General features: G+C 44.3%; 1 protein-coding gene across 1 annotated transcript in view; it reads left to right on the plus strand.

The window, feature by feature from the left end:
- Positions 1 to 17,743, plus strand: part of nol6 (nucleolar protein 6 (RNA-associated)) — a 109,430-nt gene that overhangs the window by 34,207 nt on the left and 57,480 nt on the right. The window contains exons 6-9 of the mRNA XM_072252336.1: positions 2,935 to 3,069; positions 9,599 to 9,762; positions 10,647 to 10,767; positions 16,263 to 16,321. Coding sequence (XP_072108437.1) covers positions 2,935 to 3,069; positions 9,599 to 9,762; positions 10,647 to 10,767; positions 16,263 to 16,321 — 479 coding nt within the window. The remainder of the gene's footprint in view (positions 1 to 2,934; positions 3,070 to 9,598; positions 9,763 to 10,646; positions 10,768 to 16,262; positions 16,322 to 17,743) is intronic.

A 17,743-nucleotide genomic window follows, 5' to 3' on the forward strand; every position in this document is an offset into this window, starting at 1 on the left:
AATTTAAAAAAACAATTTTCATCCTGCCTGCAAGATCAGGGAATGCACTTGGAGGAACAAGTAGAGCTAATGCTTCAAGTCAGTATCATTTCATCAGACTAGGTTGAACAATTCTGATTAAAGGTATTTGATCTGAAACATCGAGTGTTTTTTTGTCTTTATAGATAAATGGCCTGTTGATTATTCCCAAGACTTTCTGCTTTTTATTTGCATTTTTATTTTGTATTTACATAATTTGTATACTTTTGTATTGCAAGTGCAGGTTTTCTTTGTTTTAGCCGTAGCTGGCCCTTCTGATTCTGAATTTGTTGGTGTCAGTTATATTTGAGTGTGCTGAATATTACAGATGCTTGGAGTGAACAAGACCTTTGTATTAAGGAGTTTCTACCGATTAGTTCCTGAATATCAAAAAAAAATGCAAGAACTGGGGGGAGAAATGGAATCAAAAACTCTAATATGCTGTAAGTGTACAATAGATTAGTCATCATCTGTCCAAAAGCTTCAGGTGCATATCATTTGAAAACTTGAGAACAAAGTGGGATGCTGATGATACCAGAAAGAGAACCAAGTTTAATATTTTATCAAAGCATTTTGTCCATGTAAGTAAAGGGGGAAAAAAAGCTTGTAGATGCTGGAAAAGCTCAGCAAGTACGCAAACATAAACCTGCACATTACACTTTATGTCGGTCTTCAGACCAGGCCAGTCAAAACTTGTGGTAGTATTATTATGTGGCTGTGTGTGCTGGATTGTAACTGTATGTGCTAAGTGTGACTATATGTACTGTGTTTTGCACCTTGGCCAGAGAGGAACAATGTTTCGTTTAGCTATTACAGGTGTTTGCTTGAATGACAAACTTGAACATGAAGTCAAGTAGCACCTATAGAAGGAGAAATAGTTTGCCTTATCAGAACAGTTCTGCTGAAGGACCTTGAATCCAAAGCATTAACCAATGGTGTATTCCATGGACTTACAACTCTGTGTAAAATTTTTAAAAAATCCAACCTCTGAAGTCTTCCTTATCCTTATTTCCAAGCACCTTAAAAGTATGTCCTCTCGTATTCGCCATTGCCATCCTGGGAAAAAGGCTGGCAGACCACCCTACCTGTGCCTCTTATCATCAAGATGGTGGCACGGTTCATCGCAGTGGCCTCTCTGGCCTGACAAATGGTGCAAATGTTTGTCTTAGAAGTATTTCTTGTGATCAAAAGAGTCTGCTAGACGTTGGTAATGTAAAATACTGTAAGACCAGTTCATTGGTGAGGTCGATGACAGGGGAGCTCTGTGGCCTTGGGGTTGTGCGGGCCAGGACCTGATGATGCGCTGTTGTCTGTAGCAGCCACCCAGGGAAGAGGTGCCAGAGGTGGTGTGGGAAAGAGTGGAGGTGTAGTGGGCATGCTGGAATCTGTGCTGAGTTGGGGGCTGGCCCCTGCATGCAAGCTCTTCCTTTGGGTGTTACTCTCCAGTGTTCGCTCCCTGGAAGGTGAGCTGGATTGCATTTGTCTGTGGCTGACCCACTGTGCGCTTGCTCTTGCAGAACCATGGCTCCAGGACAACATCCCGCGCACCATCAAGCTTCAGGCCATGCCATTCAGGGACTTGTACTAATATTATTTTGTGGCTGTATTTGCTATCATAATTATATATGCTATGTGTGAATGTATGTGTGCATTTTGCACTTTGGCCCTAGAGGAACAATGTTTTATTTAGTTGTGTACATGTGTATAGTTGAATGATAATTGAACTTGAACTCTTCCTGCTTCCCTTCTTTTTATCTCAGCATTTTCTGCAGCACTTTATCAAAAGATTTTGCTCAAATTTCTGACTGGAGCCTTTAAGCATCTTTGCCTCAGGAAGCCTTGTCAAGTCAAGTGAAAATGTAAACATAGTCAGATGAAAATGAAGATATGGGCAAAAGTTCTGAAGATGTCTGTGCTACAGAATAATTCACCACAATTGTGTCTGTTGACACTTCTGTGAAGAGCAGACTTAATCTGCTAATGACAAAATTAACTGTGTGTTTAGATTGTGAGTAACCCAGTTTCAAATGATTGAAAAATACTTAAAGAACTATACACTCAGTACCCTCTTTACCTCCTGTACCTAATAAAGTGGCCACTGAGTGCACACCCGTGGTCTTCCGCTGCTGTTGCCCATCCCTTTCAAGCTTTGACATGTTGTGCATTCAGAGATGCTCTTCCGCCAGCTTGAACCAGTCTGGCCATTCTCCTCTTGCGTCTCCTATTAACAAGGTGTGTTCGCCCACAGAACTGCTGCACGCTGGAGGGATTTTTTTTGTTTTTCACACCATTCTCTGTAAACCGTACAGACTATTGTGCATGAAACTTCCAGGAGATCACCAGTTTCTGAGATACTCAAACCACCCCATCAGGCACCACCAATTATTCTATGGTCTGATAACATTTCTTCCCAATTCTGATGTTTGGTCTGGACAACAACTGAATCTCTTGAACATGTCTGCATGCTTTTGTGCAACGAGTTGCTGCCTCATGATTGGCTGATTAGATATTTGCATTAACGAGCAGGTATATAGGTGTATCTAATACAGTGGCCATTGGGTGTAGTTGTCAGTCCCTTAGTAAACTATAATTGTGTAAAATGTGCTGTTGTATATCAGAGCCTTCTGGAATGTAGTCAATTGACTAAAATTAACAGAAAGTTGTGGTATTTATAAATTTGATCTGAGGATATGGCCAGGGTTATGGACTGGCCAGCCTCCAGAGTGATATTTATTGAACTAATCTAAATAATCAAGGAAAAATCCATTTGTGTTCCATGCTTAAAGTTTGAGTAGAGAATTGAGAGAACTTTCAGGGCAATCTTGTGGAAGCTCTAGGTTTTACTGTTTTAAAAAATGCTTGCTTCACCTATTTTTGTAAGAAAAAGGCTTTTACACAGCTTACTTGTGATTCCAGGTAAAGATGAGAAACTGGTCACCGTGAGGATCCATCCATGTGCACCTGCTTCTTTCTTCAAGCTGTCACGGTTTCATCCCAGCAGAAACAACATTCGTGCGTCCTGGTTTCTAGAACAAAAATCTGCTCAAGGAGGTTTGCGTTGTGACTCTTATCATATCTTCTTTTCAGTATAGTGTTTCATGTAGTGATGACAGCAGCTTCACACCTCCTAGTTGTTGTTAATTTTTTGTAAGTCGCAAAACAGATTTGATTCTGACAAAAGGCAAAGGTTGATGAACACATTTCCCACCATGGATGAAAAACACTAGATAAAATTTGTTAAACAAGAGTCAGCTTTAGTCCCCATATACTTTTACATGTAATAGAAATTTGCTGTGGTGTGTTGGCGTGACATGCAACGATAAAACAACTTTCAACAATTATAAAGCATAAAGAATTATATAAGAATAAAGTACTTAAGTACCAGCATGTATTTACAATATAAACAGCATCATTATAAAAAAAAAAGTGGTTTAAAATATTTACAATGCAGTGTAGTGATCCAGCTTTGAGTGTTGAAAGGTTCCAAGTTATCATTGAGAACGAATGATGAAGTAGATGCGGAAGCGGCCACACCCCGGGCAATGGCTTCGACAAGCCGGCCAAACCAGGTGAGGGTAGCCGACGGGTCTCAAACCCTCGGTGAGATAGGGAGTTGTCTATCCCAGCATGTGAAGACAGACTCCGGCGGATTGAGCGGACGAGACCAATGGAAGGTCCAATGGTCAAGAAGGCGATCTCTGCAAGCGCCGTGGAACGCGTAGAGCACGACTAGACACAGAAGACGTCCTGGTCATCCACTGCGCCTAGTCCCATCCCCAGCCATCTCGACTCTTGTCTTGCCACTGGATCCAGATGGGATTTGGGAAGAGAGAGTGAGGCTAGGGATGGGAAGTACCCTTCACTGTCAAGACAGAGACAAACAGGGCCGTGTCATTGCGCCCACCATCTTTATTGCTGCCATCCTTCACCTCATTGGCCAAAACCTGCTACAGGGAATCCTAATCATGTACGGAACGGACAACAGGTCTTTCAACCTCAACTGGTTCAAGGTCAAAGACAAGGTCAGCATCACCACTACCGCAGAGCTCCAGTGTGTGGATGACAACCCAATTGTAGCACACTCTGAAGAAGACCTCCATGTATCCTGAATGCCTTTGTTAAGGCACATGGAGTTCTGGGTCTTGTTTTAAATATTAAAAAGACAAAGATCCTGTATCAGTCAGCACCCAATCAGCCATTTATTCAGCCCTCCATAAAAGCTGATGATAGCGCCCTTGAAAATGTAGACCACTTTCCCTACTTTGGCAGCTTTCTCTCCTCAAATGCAGACATCGACTCAGAGATCAACCACCAGCAGAGTAGTCTAATGGAGCCTATGCAAGATTAAGGGAAATAGTCTTTGAAGGCTGCAACCTACAGGTCCAAACAAAACTTCTGGTCTTTCGAGCAGCCATTCTTCCTACATTACTGTATGGAGTTGAATCATGGGCCACTGACAGTAGACAACTGAAAGCCCTGGAACAATAACACTAAAGAACATAAGACCATAAGATATAGGAGCAGAAGTAGGCCATTCGGCACATCGAGTCTGCCCTGCCATCATGGGCTGATCCAATTCTTCCAGTCATCCCCACTCCCCTGCTTTCACCCCATAACCTTTGATGCCCTGGCTAATCAGAACCTATCTATCTCTGCCTTAAATACACCCAATGACTTGGCCTCCACAGCCACTTGTGGCAACAAATTCCACAGATTTACCACCCTCTGACTGATGTAATTTCTCTGCATCTCAGCTCTGAAAGGACATCCTTCAATCCTGAAGTTGTGCCCTCTTGTCTTAGAATCCCCTACCACGGGAAATAACTTTGCCATATCTAATCTGTTCAGGCCTTTTAACATTCAGAATGTTTCTGAGATCCCCCGCTCATTCTCCTGAACTCCAGGGAATACAGCCAAAGGGCTGCCAGACGTTCCTCACACGATAAACCTTACGAAAGAGTTTGAGGATCTGCTGGAAGGACAGGTGTACTAACATTAATATACTGGAAAGAGCCAACATGAACAGCATCTCAAACAACAGGAATTCTGCAGATGCTGGAAATTCAAGCAACACACATAAAGGTTGCTGGTGAACGCAGCAGGCCAGGCAGCATCTCTAGGAAGAGGTGCATTCGATGTTTCAGGCCGAGACCCTTCGTCAGGACTAACTGAAGAAAGAGTGAGTAAGGGATTTGAAAGTTGGAGGGGGAGGGGGAGATCCAAAATGATAGGAGAAGACAGGAGGGGGAGGGATGGAGCCAAGAGCTGGACAGGTGATAGGCAAAAGGGATACGAGAGGATCATGGGACAGGAGGTCCGGGAAGAAAGACAAGGGGGGGGGGGACCCAGAGGATGGGCAAGGGGTATATTGGGTTTATGTTCCAGCCTTGAACTCCAGGCCGGGTCTTTATGTGCTGCTATTGTGACTCCCGTCTCCCCTTCCCCCACCACCACTCTGCAACCCCGTCTCCCTCAGATCCCACTGTCAACTCCTGGGCCCTCAGAGGCTCCATCTTCCTCTCACCCCAACCCTCCCCTCTCTACTGACACCCCCAGCCTCCCCCTCCCGCCTCTGATCCCAGCTGTCAAGATTCCAGCCTTGAACTCCAGGCCGGGTCTTTATGTGCTGCTATTGTGACTCCCGTCTCCCCTTCCCCCAGCAATACCCTGCAATCCCGTCTCCCTCAGATCCCACCGTCAGCTCCTGGGCCCTCAGAGGCTCCATCTTCCTCTCACCCCAACCCTCCCCTCTCCACTGACACCCCCAGCCTCCCCCTCCCGCCTCTGATCCCAGCTGTCAAGATTCCAGCCTTGAACTCCAGGCCGGGTCTTTATGTGCTGCTATTGTGACTCCCGTCTCCCCTTCCCCCAGCAATACTCTGCAATCCCGTCTCCCTCAGATCCCACCGTCAGCTCCTGGGCCCTCAGAGGCTCCATCTTCCTCTCACCCCACCCCTCCCTTCTCCATTGACACCCCCAGCCTCCCCCTCCCGCCTCTGATCCCAGCTCTCAAGATTCCAGCCTTGAACTCCAGGCCGGGTCTTTATGTGCTGCTATTGTGACTCCCGTCTCCCCTTCCCCCACCAATACTCTGCAATCCCGTCTCCCTCAGATCCCACCTCCAGCTCCTGGGCCCTCAGAGGCTCCATCTTCCTCTCACCTCAACCCTCCCCTCTCCATTGACACCCCCAGCCTCCCCCCTCCCCCCTCTGATCCCAGCTCTCATCCATGCCGGGTCTTTACCATCCCCTCCGACCTTCAACTGTCTGAGGCAGAGCACTGTCCTCAGTAAGGGCCTCACCTTTGTCCCCCTTCGCCCACACCTCAGCGAGTTCCGTGTTCGCCACGATGCGGAACTTTTCTTCCACCGTCTCCGTCTCCGAGCCTACTTCTTCGGCAAGGACTCTTCCACCCCCACCGATGACCCCTTCTCCCATCTTCAACCCTCCTCTTCTTCATGGACACCCCGCTCTGGTCTTCTGCCTGCTCTGGATCTCTTTATCGCTAACTGCCGACGGGACATCAACTGTCTCGACTTCACCGCACCTTGTCCCCATTCCAACCTCACTGCTTCGGAACGCTCTGCTCTCCACTCCCTCCGCACTAATCCTAACCTTATTATTAAACCCGCTGATAAGGGGGGTGCTGTTGTAGTCTGGTGTACTGACCTCTACCTTGCCGAGGCATAGCGACAACTCACGGATACCTCCTCTTATTTACCCCTCGATCGTGACCCCACTAAGGAGCACCAGGCCATTGTCTCCCACACCATCACCGACCTTATCCACTCAGGGGATCTCCCATCCACTGCTACCAACCTTATAGTTCCCACACCTCGCACTTCCCGTTTCTACCTCCTACCCAAGATCCACAAACCTGCCTGTCCTGGCCAACCTATTGTCTTAGCTTGCTCCTGCCCCACCGAACTCGTTTCTGCATACCTCGACACAGTTTTATCCCCCCTTGTTCAATCCCTTCCGACCTATGTTCGTGACACTTCTCACGCTCTTAAACTTTTCGATGATTTTAAGTTCCCTGGCCCCCACCGCTTTATTTTCACCATGGATGTCCAGTCCCTATATACTTCCATCCCCCATCAGGAAGGTCTCAAAGCTCTACGCTTCTTTTTGGATTCCAGACCTAATCAGTTCCCCTCTACCACCACTCTGCTCCGTCTAGCGGAATTAGTCCTTACTCTTAATAATTTCTCCTTTGGCTCCTCCCACTTCCTCCAAACTAAAGGTGTAGCTATGGGCACCCGTATGGGTCCTAGCTATGCCTGCCTTTTTGTTGACTTTGTGGAACAATCTATGTTCCGTGCCTATTCTGGTATCTGTCCCCCAGTTTTCCTTCGCTACATCGACAACTGCATTGGCGCTGCTTCCTGCACGCATGCAGAGCTCGTTGACTTTATTAACTTTGCCTCCAACTTTCACCCTGCCCTCAAGTTTACCTGGTCCATTTCCGACACCTCCCTCCCCTTTCTAGATCTTTCTGTCTCTATCTCTGGAGACAGCTTATCCACTGATGTCTACTATAAGCCTACTGACTCTCACAGCTACCTGGACTATTCCTCTTCTCACCCTGTCTCTTGCAAAAACGCCATCCCCTTCTCGCAATTCCTCCATCTCCGCCGCATCTGCTCTCAAGATGAGTCTTTTCATTCTAGGACGAGGGAGATGTCTTCCTTTTTTAAAGAAAAGGGCTTCCCTTCCTCCACTATCAACTCTGCTCTTAAACGCATCTCCCCCATTTCACGTACATCTGCTCTCACTCCATCCTCCCGCCACCCCACTAGGAATAGGGTTCCCCTGGTCCTCACCTACCACCCCACCAGCCTCCGGGTCCAACATATTATTCTCCGTAACTTCCGCCACCTTCAACGGGATCCCACCACTAAGCACATCTTTCCCTCCCCCCCCCCCTGCATTCCGTAGGGATCGCTTCCTACGCAACTCCCTTGTCCATTCGTCCCCCCCATCCCTCCCCACTGATCTCCCTCCTGGCACTTATCCGTGTAAGCGGAACAAGTGCTACACATGCCCTTACACTTCCTCCCTTACACTTCCTCCCTTACCACCATTCAGGGCCCCAAACAGTCCTTCCAGGTGAGGCAACACTTCACCTGTGAGTCGGCTGGGGTGATATACTGCGTCCGGTGCTCCCGATGTGGCCTTTTATATATTGGCGAGACCCGACGCAGACTGGGAGACCGCTTTGCTGAACATCTACGCTCTGTCCGCCAGAGAAAGCAGGATCTCCCAGTGGCCACACATTTTAATTTCACATCCCATTCCCATTCTGACATGTCTATCCACGGCCTCCTCTACTGTAAAGATGAAGCCACACTCAGGTTGGAGGAACAACACCTTGTATTCCGTCTGGGTAGCCTCCAACCTGATGGCATGAACATCGACTTCTCTAACTTCCGCTAATGCCCCACCTCCCCCTCGTACCCCATCTGTTACTTATTTTTATACACGCATTCTTTCTCTCACTCTCCTTTTTCTCCCTCTGTCCCTCTGAATATACCCCTTGCCCATCTTCTGGGTCCTCCCTCCCCCCCCCCCCCCCCCGTCTTTCTTCCCGGACCTCCTGTCCCATGATCCTCTCGTATCCCCTTTTGCCTATCACCTGTCCAGTTCTTGGCTCCATCCCTCCCCCTCCTGTCTTCTCCTATCATTTTGGATCTCCCCCTCCCCCTCCAACTTTCAAATCCCTTACTTACTCTTCCTTCAGTTAGTCCTGACGAAGGGTCTCGGCCTGAAACGTCGACTGCACCTCTTCTTAGAGATGCTGCCTGGCCTGCTGCGTTCACCAGCAACTTTTATGAAAAGCATCTCCACCACAATAAAGTAACATCAACTCCAATGGATAGGTCATTTAACTTAACGTCTTCCTAAATAGATCCTTTACTCCCAGTTGAAGGAAGGTCTCCGAGCCTTTGGTGGGCAAAGGAATCTGTTCAAGAGAGCTACATGAGAACGACCTCCGCTGTGTTGCAAAAAACAATTGGCAGCTGTAAAAGGAATGAATGAACAACCAAAAGACCCAACCAGTAATCACAGACATCTATATGGCACCAGAATATATGGATTCTATATTGGCCCCTACAGCCACCAGAATACCCACCGATAGACAACCCCTTAGGAGATCATACTCGACTTGAGTGATTGCCCTAGACTAATTGGTCACATGGGTGTAATAGGGCAGGATGGGCTTCTTGGGCCAGAAGGATCGGTTACTGTGAGATTTCTGGCAGAAACCACCCAGGGGAAACTGTCAAGAATCACACTGCCTGTTAGTATCAACTGAACATAATTACTACTTTATTACTAGTGGTGTTAGCCCAGAAGAGTATGTTGACATTGATACCCCATATCTTACCAGTGGAATTGAAGGAATTTGCAAAAGCAGCAATGGTAGTATCTCTTCAATGCTTTGAATTGTCTGCTATGAGTTGTCCATATTTTAGGAATATGCCAATCAATGCAGCCTGGTAGACACTTTTTTTGTGCTGGGTTTGAAGTCTTCACATTTACTCTTCATTCGATTATATTGACATCATTTATATTTTCAGGAAATGATGAGCCTCCTACACCACATTATAATAACAGCATCCTCCTTGACTTGGTGATGGAACAGCACCTTAATTTCCTCTTCAGTAGTGCCACTGATTTCCCCGGAATGAAGGATGGAATTGGGCTTCTTAAAGTATGGCTTCTTCAGAGGGAATTTAACAAGGTATGATATTACACTTCAGTGCACCTAGACAGACTGTCAATGTTAAACATCCAGTATCCATTACGATTTTTAAAATTTTTTTAAAAATAGGTTTGCAATTTTCATTTAAATATAAAACAATGGTTGACAGAATTGATTTTTATGGGCTGAAGATCATAATTGAAAACTTTGCAACCAGAACAGTTTTGAAATAAGTAATACGCAAGAAGTTCTAATGTAATCTAATACAGTACCATTAATCTGAATGTTTCATGACGTATAGGGCAAGAAATATTGTAATCAATATACATTAGGTTTCTCCTTCGAGTGAACAAATTCTCCCTCTCCCTTTCTGTGCTCCCCACTATGACCTTTCACTTCTCACCAGCCTATCACCTCCCCTTGAGTCCCCTCCTCTTTCCCTTTCTCCTATGGTCCACTCTCCTCTCCTATCAGATTCCTTCCTCTCCAGCCCTTTATCTTCCCTACCCATCTGCCATTATCTGTCACATTCCAGCTATCCTTCTCCTCCTTCTCCCGCCTTTTTATTTTGTCGTCCTCCCCCTTCCTTTCCAGTCCTGAGGTAGGATCTTGGCCCAAAACGTCAACTGTTTATTCGTTTCCATAGCTGCTGCCTGACCTGCTGAGTTCCTCCAGTACTTTGTGTGTGTTACTCTGGATTTTCAGCATCTGCAGACTTGCCCGTGTTTGTAATCAATGTGGATTGTGGTTTAAATCTGAAGCCACTGAGGAATAAACACTACCAAAGTATTACTTAATCCTCCTGAGCATTTTATTTTACCAGAATTGAATGATGCTCATATAGTCAACACAACTACCTAAAAAATATGTAGTTCAATGTTTAATTCAAATGCGTAAAGAAAACTTTCTTTCTTGCTCTCAAGGGCTATGGCTGTTTTAATGGATTTCTAGCTTCAATGCTGGTGGCATATTTGCTTTCGAAACGTAAACTAAACAAAATGATGAGTGGATACCAGGTACTGCGGAACGTCCTTCAGTTTTTAGGTGAGTTAAAGGTGCAACTTCTTTGAATTTTACAGAAAAGATTAAGTTTTGTTGGTCTCAATCAACATGTGACACTCTCAATTTCTTAAGACATTAATTCTTAAAAAATGTTACTTTTTTGTCTCTGTTTATTACATTGTTTATTTTTGGCTTAGTTTCTCAATGGTTTATTCTCTGCACATACAATTGGAATGTTGTCATCAATAGTAAACAAGCTAATTTCAGTAATATAGAACTTAGCATAATTACCATAACGCATGATTCTCAGTTGTCTTTATGGAGTTGGAATGAATCAGTGATAGCTAGTTGGTGGTCTGGGAAATAGGTATTTGAGAACAATGAAATAGGGCTGGTGATTTAGGACCACAAACCAGTGCCACTATTTAGTAGATTTAGTAGTAAATGCTCAAACTCAATGTAATTTACCCATCTTCCATTTGGATTGCCCAATAAACAAAGCAGTATCTCCGCTTTAAAATTTTTTAATCACGTCCAGTATCACCATCCTTCCAGGGAGTGAATTCCGGCTATATTTTGTAAAAACTTATTTTGGAGTGGTGTTAAACATTAGTACAAGTGTATAATTTACAGAAAATGAACCTTTCCAGTGAATGTGTGAAATATCATCATAGTTTCAGGGAGGCATGGTCATAGGTTCTTGCTATGGAATACAGAAATAGTTAACACAGAGAATAAGATGTTGCATAGCATTGTAAGCTACTGTTTCTGTTCCTAAAAATTTTGGATTATTGAGAGCACTCCTCCACGTAATAGATAAGATAAATCCTGAAGTGAACCGAATTTAATGCATTAATGTGCTATCAGACTACTAGGTTTCATGCAGTTCCTCACATAATGCATGGATTAAGAAGCTTTATTCCTGGTATAAAGAATAAGTTGGCAAAAGAAAGAGATGGAGAAATACCAGACCAGCTGGTAAGGAAAGGGATTAGCCAACAGAGAAAACAGAAGCAATGCTGATGAATTCACCAGAGCAATGAAAATGTTTGGTTTTGACTTTGTGAAAGGGAGAGCTTTGATTTTAATTAAAGCAGAAAGATAAAGTGTAACACAAAATATGGCTCAGGATCCTAAAGAAAAAGAATGCAAATTAACATAAGAAAGATAAATATGTTAATAATGGAAAGAAATTTGAAAAATAGACTAAAAATGAGTGTTTTCTGTCATTTGTTTTTTTAATATTCTAGGGATAGAAAATTATGAGGGGTATAGATCGGATAAGTGTAAGCAGGCTTTTTCCTCTGAACTTGGGTGGGACTACAACTGGAGGTCATGGGTTAAGGGTGAAAGGTGAAATGTTTAAGTGGAACACGAGGGGAAACGTCTTCATTCAGAGGGTGGTGAGAGTGTGGAACAGCTGCCAGCGCAAGTGGTACATGCAAGCTCGATTTCAATGTTTAAGAGAAGTTTGGATTGGTATGGGTTGGTGGGGGTATAGAGAGCTGTGGTCCCAGTGCAGGTCGGTGGGAGTAGGCAGCTTAAATGGTTTGGCACAGACTAGATGGGCTGCAGACGAGAAAATGTACAGATGCTGGAAATTCAAGCCACGCACACAAAATGCTGGAGGAACTCAGCAGGCCAGGCAGCATTAATGGTAAGCATTTGACCATCCAGTCAACGGGCTGAGACATCCAGTCCAGTCTTCCAACTTCCTTTCTAGTGCCGAGGAAGGGTCTTGGCCCAAAACGTTGACTGTTTGTTCATTTCCATGACCTGCTGAATCCCTCCAGCATTTTGTCTATGCTCCTTCTACCATATACCATTTCCCAGATGTTGCCCTTTGCTGTCTCACTGAAGGAAGTAATGTGTTGTGTAATGTAGAGTATCATTGGCAATGTGATGTAGAATGCCATTGATTGTCCTATGCAGTAGCACTCAATCACAAGATGGCTGCTCCCTTGGGTCCAGAACTCATTGGCAGCCTTGGTCCAAAATAATAATTAAACTCCCGTGATGAAGTGAGAGCGGCTGCCCTGATATCAGAGCGGCATTTCATAACATGGCAGCACGGTGCCTTGATGCCAGTTGACTTTAATTTCATCAAAGAGGACAATTCTCCACTGGTTGGAGACAAGTCACATTGTAGTTATAGGGAACTACAGCATAGAAACATGCCCTTTGGCCTAAAAGTCTGTGCAGACCTATTTTTATGGCTAGTCCCAGCAAACTGCACCTGGATCACAGCTTTCCACACTGCTACCATCCACGTACCTACCGTAACCTCTGGTTGTACTTTCACCCAACCTCAAGTGGAAAAAGCCTGCTTGCATTTACCCTATCTATACCTCTCATAAAGTCAATCAATTTAGCTCCAAGACGTTACTCCACAGAGTCAAAGAACAGTAAAGAATTAGGCCTGTCAGCCCATCTAGTCCATGCTGAACCATTAATCTGCCTAGTTCCATCAACCTGCACAGGGCCTCCATTCCCCCCCATCCATGTACCTATCCAAATTTCTCTTAAATGGCGAAATTGACTCTATATCTACCAGGCATTCCTCATGACAGTTTTCTATCCCCAACCATGTTAAAGTGCTTCATCAGTGACATTCCACCATAAGTTTGGAATTGGAATTGGGCACATTTTCTGCTGTTGCATCATCTTCAATACTTTTTGCAGCTCCTCAGCTCATGGGATCTCTTGTGGCTGTAGGACGATTCAGGAAACGGTATGATAAGGGACACCCATAAATGTCAGGAAGTAAGCATCACTGTCCTTGATGTTAATGTTAATGGAACGTTTTCCACTGTTCTAAACTTCCATTTCAGCTGCCATTGGTGCACATTGACTGAATTGTATGTCCATAAAATACACCTTGAGGACCTGAGTTGTAGGGAAAGCAGTGCTAGCATTCATTTGAAGAAGTCTAGAACACAAGAGCAGGAACGTGATGCTGAGGCTGTATAAGGCATTGGTGAGGCTTCACTTTGAGTACTGTGAACAGTCCTAGGCTCCTCATCTAAGAAAAGATGTGTTGGCATTGGAGACGGTTCAGAGGAGGTTGACAAGGATGATTCCGGGAATGAAAGGGTTATCATATAAGGAACGATTGATGGCTTTGGGTCTGTACTCGCTGGAATTTAGAAGGATTGTGGGGGGGGGGGATCTCATTGAAACCTTTCAAATGTTGAAAGGCCTAGACAGAGTAGATGTGGAAAGGATATTTCCCATGGTGGGGTAGTCTAGGACAAGAGGGTACAGCCTCAGGACAGAGGGGCGCCCTTTCAAAATGGAGTTGCGGCAAAATTTGTTTAGCTAGATGGTGGTGAATTTGTTACCACAGGCAGCTGTGGAGGCTCGGTCGTTGGGTGTATTTAAGGGAGAGCTTGCTAGGTTCTTGATTGGACACGGCATCAAAGGTTATGGGGAGAAGGCTGGGGAGTGGAACTGAGGAGGGGGAGAAAAGGATCAGCCATGATTGAATGGCGGAGCAGATTCGATGGGCCAAATGGCCTAAAAATTCTGCTCCCATGTCTTATGGTCTTATGGAAAGATTGAATAATTTAGAACTTCATTCCTTGGAGTTTAGGAAAATGAGGGGAGTTCATAAAGAGATACGCAAAATCATGAGAGGAATAGATAAGGTTGATGCAAGCAGGCTTTTTCCATTAAGGTTGGGTGGGACTAGAACTAGAGGTCATAGCTTTAAGGTGAAAGCTGAAAAATTTGAGGGGAACCTGAGGGGTAATGTCTCTTGTCAGAGAATGGTATGAGTGTGGAACAAGTTGGCAGCAGAAGTGATAGGTATGGGTTCAATTGTAAAATGTTGTCAAATTGTAGAAGATAAATTTGGATAGGTTGTATGGATGAGAGAGGTATGAAGGGTCATGGTCCAGGTGAGGGATCAGTACGGACTTGATGAGATGGAGTGCCTATTTCTGGGCTTTAGTGCTATGACTATACTCTATAATTAACCAAGGCAAAGTGGCCTCTGCCACTTGGAAGGACAAAGGCAGCAAGCACTTGGGAATGTGATAGCTTGCAGATTCCCTTGTAACACCATCCAGACTTGAAAATATGTCATCACTTCTTTGTTATCAATCCAAATTCTGGTACTCACTACCTAACAGCGTTGTGAGATAACCTTTGTCAGAGGAGCTGCAGCTTTTGAGATTTAGTCTTTGCCATCTTTGAAAGAATATTTCCAGCCTTGCCACCAACGCTACGTTCTGTAAATGAATTGTTAAAAATAAGGTTTGATCCCCGATGTGGGCTGAATTAATTGTTCTCAGCTATGGTAATAATTGGGGAGTTATAATTGGTCTTGATGCCTCGGGGTTTAAAATCAGCCAAGGTTCTGAATTGAATTTTTAATTGATGGAAAACTGTGCACATCTGTGTCAAGTGAAGCTTGGACCTGGAATGGTCCAACGAAGAAACAAAATTATACCACCACAGATCCTGAATCTGAAGTAGAGGCAGGAAATGATGTAAACCAGGCTGATATGGTGAATGTTTCTTTCTTTTGTTGCTTTTTCAGTCTACGGAATTTTTGTTGTTCAGACTTGCACTTTGAATAGTGGCCATCAGAGGGTTTAAATAATGGCTTTGAGGGGTGTCCAACGAGGGTGAAGGGACTTGTCATGTTTGTTCTGGGGCGGCTCACTGATCTTTGGTTCCCATCAGATGCTCTGCTCTCACCTGTGGCTGCTGTAGCTGTTTGCATGTGACAGTGACCACACCCCGATACACTGCCTCAACAGGCGGGTTGAACCATGTGAGGGCAGCCAGCAGCCTCATACTCCGTTGAGATAGAGATATGCCTGACTTAGCATGCAAAAATCAGCTCCGGGCAGGGCAGATGAGACCAACAGTGAGGTCTAAAGGCCAGAAAACTGGTTCTGCAATGCTCCGGGGACAGTGAAGGGCATGACGAGGCACAGAAGACGTCATGGTCATCCACTGCAATAAAGATGACCCGTTTGTGACATTTGGTCGTACCACTGGGCCTGGACTTCTGAGATCGAGAGAGTCGAATGGCCCCAGTGCAATGACTTTTCCACTTTAAAACCTCTCCTGCACAGGTTTCCTGTCATCATTGGACATGATGGATAACCACCACCATTAGAAGGTCATTGACAGGAACTCGATGCTATTTTACTGAGAAGAGCAGAGGAATCGGGGAAGAATTACATTAAGATGTTTTCCTGGATACATTTAAAGTGGAGGTCGATAGATTATAGATTAGTAAAGGTGTCAGAGGTTATGGGGAGAAGTTAGGAGAATGGGGTTGAGAGGCAGAAATGTACCAGCCACGTTTGAATGGCAGAGCAGACACATGGACTAAATGGACTAGTTCTGCTCCAGTGTGTTATGTTTGACATGAGGGGGGTGGCGTGGGAGAATGAGCTTCTAATTTTACATAATTCTGGCCAAGAAAAAGCAGACATTTCACTGACCCTGCCCTGAGTTAGTTATTTTGTGAAATTTAAGACCTGATTTTTAATAATTCTTTCGTTGTTAATTTTGTTCAGCCGTCACGGACCTCGCTCAAAATGGCATCAGCCTTTTCCAGGGCACCGATGACTCAGCGGTAAGATGACATTTTGCTATATCTTTTATGCTTTTTATAACATTAAACATGTACCAACGAAGCCACTTCAAGCTGCCCTCTTGAGCCCAATTAAATTTGAGAAGGATTCTCCACAAAGCACTTACTATGGTAGCCTCATTAAATTTTTCATTCCTTCTGTTTCGACTGGCAAGATAGTGGCACTTGAGTTAATAAACCGTACTCTGGATGGTTGGCTTTGAATTGTATCATACTCAACAGGACTGGCAATGTCTGCTTGTGTATAAAACATCTTCTCTGATTACCATAAAATGACATAGAAGAGAGTTGTCTTTTTTTGCATTTCTAATGATGTAAACATTTTTGATTTGATGAAATTCTAATGATGATTCAAAAATGTTATTAATTCTCTTGAGTTCCAAGGTAAAGTTGCTTTTTTGGCTTAGTAAATTGTTGCACGAGTTGGTATACCATGCACGCTGGGATGAGTGCTGATTAGAAATGTCTCTTGTTCTTAGTTTTAATACTCCTTGACAGAGGACTGGAGTCTAGACATGGCACCATTTTGTTCTGTTAATAATCACTTCTATTTAATTATTAACAGCAGAAGAAGGTGTTTAGTGGTGGTTTACAAGCATCACTGGGAGGATTGATGTTGTTCACAATTTGCATCAGTGATTTAGACTTTAAAATTAGAAACATTAGTCAAAGGATTCCAAACTGAGCAGTGAGTATTGGGGGCAAAGTGCATAGACATGGGTAGCAGCCGGTACCAAGGAAGCTTGCAACAGTCAAATAAAATTAACAAGTTAATTAGGGACAAATAATTGTATGTATTCAAATCAGAGAAGTGCAAGGTAGTACATTTGTAGGTAGAATAGAACATTTCTTTACTACTCAGAAGGTATAGTCTAATTTTATGTAGAGATACAAGGGGATCTTGGAGTACAAATACACTCATGCCAAAGATTGTTCCACTGATGAATGACTTAATTGCTTTGAAGTTTGTTGTCAGTGTTCGGATGCCTGTGCCAATTATTCACTTTTTAATACTCACTCTAAAGTAGGATCACAAGAAAATCCTTTCACCTTTTGGATGTGTTTTGCCTTGGATTAAATCAAAGTTAATCTGTTTCTCAGCCTCTTTCCCTTCATATTTTTAGTCGATATAAAACTTAATTAAGAATTGAAAGGACTGCTGAGAGGATCATCAGGGCCTCTCTGTTCCACCCATCAGAAATGTTTACCCAGAACATTGTGTATGCCAGGCCTTTAACATTGTCAGTGATCTCTTTCATCCATCCAACAATCTCTTTGACTCCCTACCGTGAGGTGGGAGGTAACATAGCATGAGGCCAAGAACTGTTAGGATGGGAAACAGCTTCTTCCCCTAGACAGTAAGACTGCTGAACTCTCTGCCACTTTCCAGGTCTCATCACGTCT

Source organism: Mobula birostris, chromosome 3 (assembly GCF_030028105.1).
Source record: "Mobula birostris isolate sMobBir1 chromosome 3, sMobBir1.hap1, whole genome shotgun sequence".
NCBI classification, from domain to species: Eukaryota; Metazoa; Chordata; class Chondrichthyes; order Myliobatiformes; family Myliobatidae; genus Mobula; species Mobula birostris.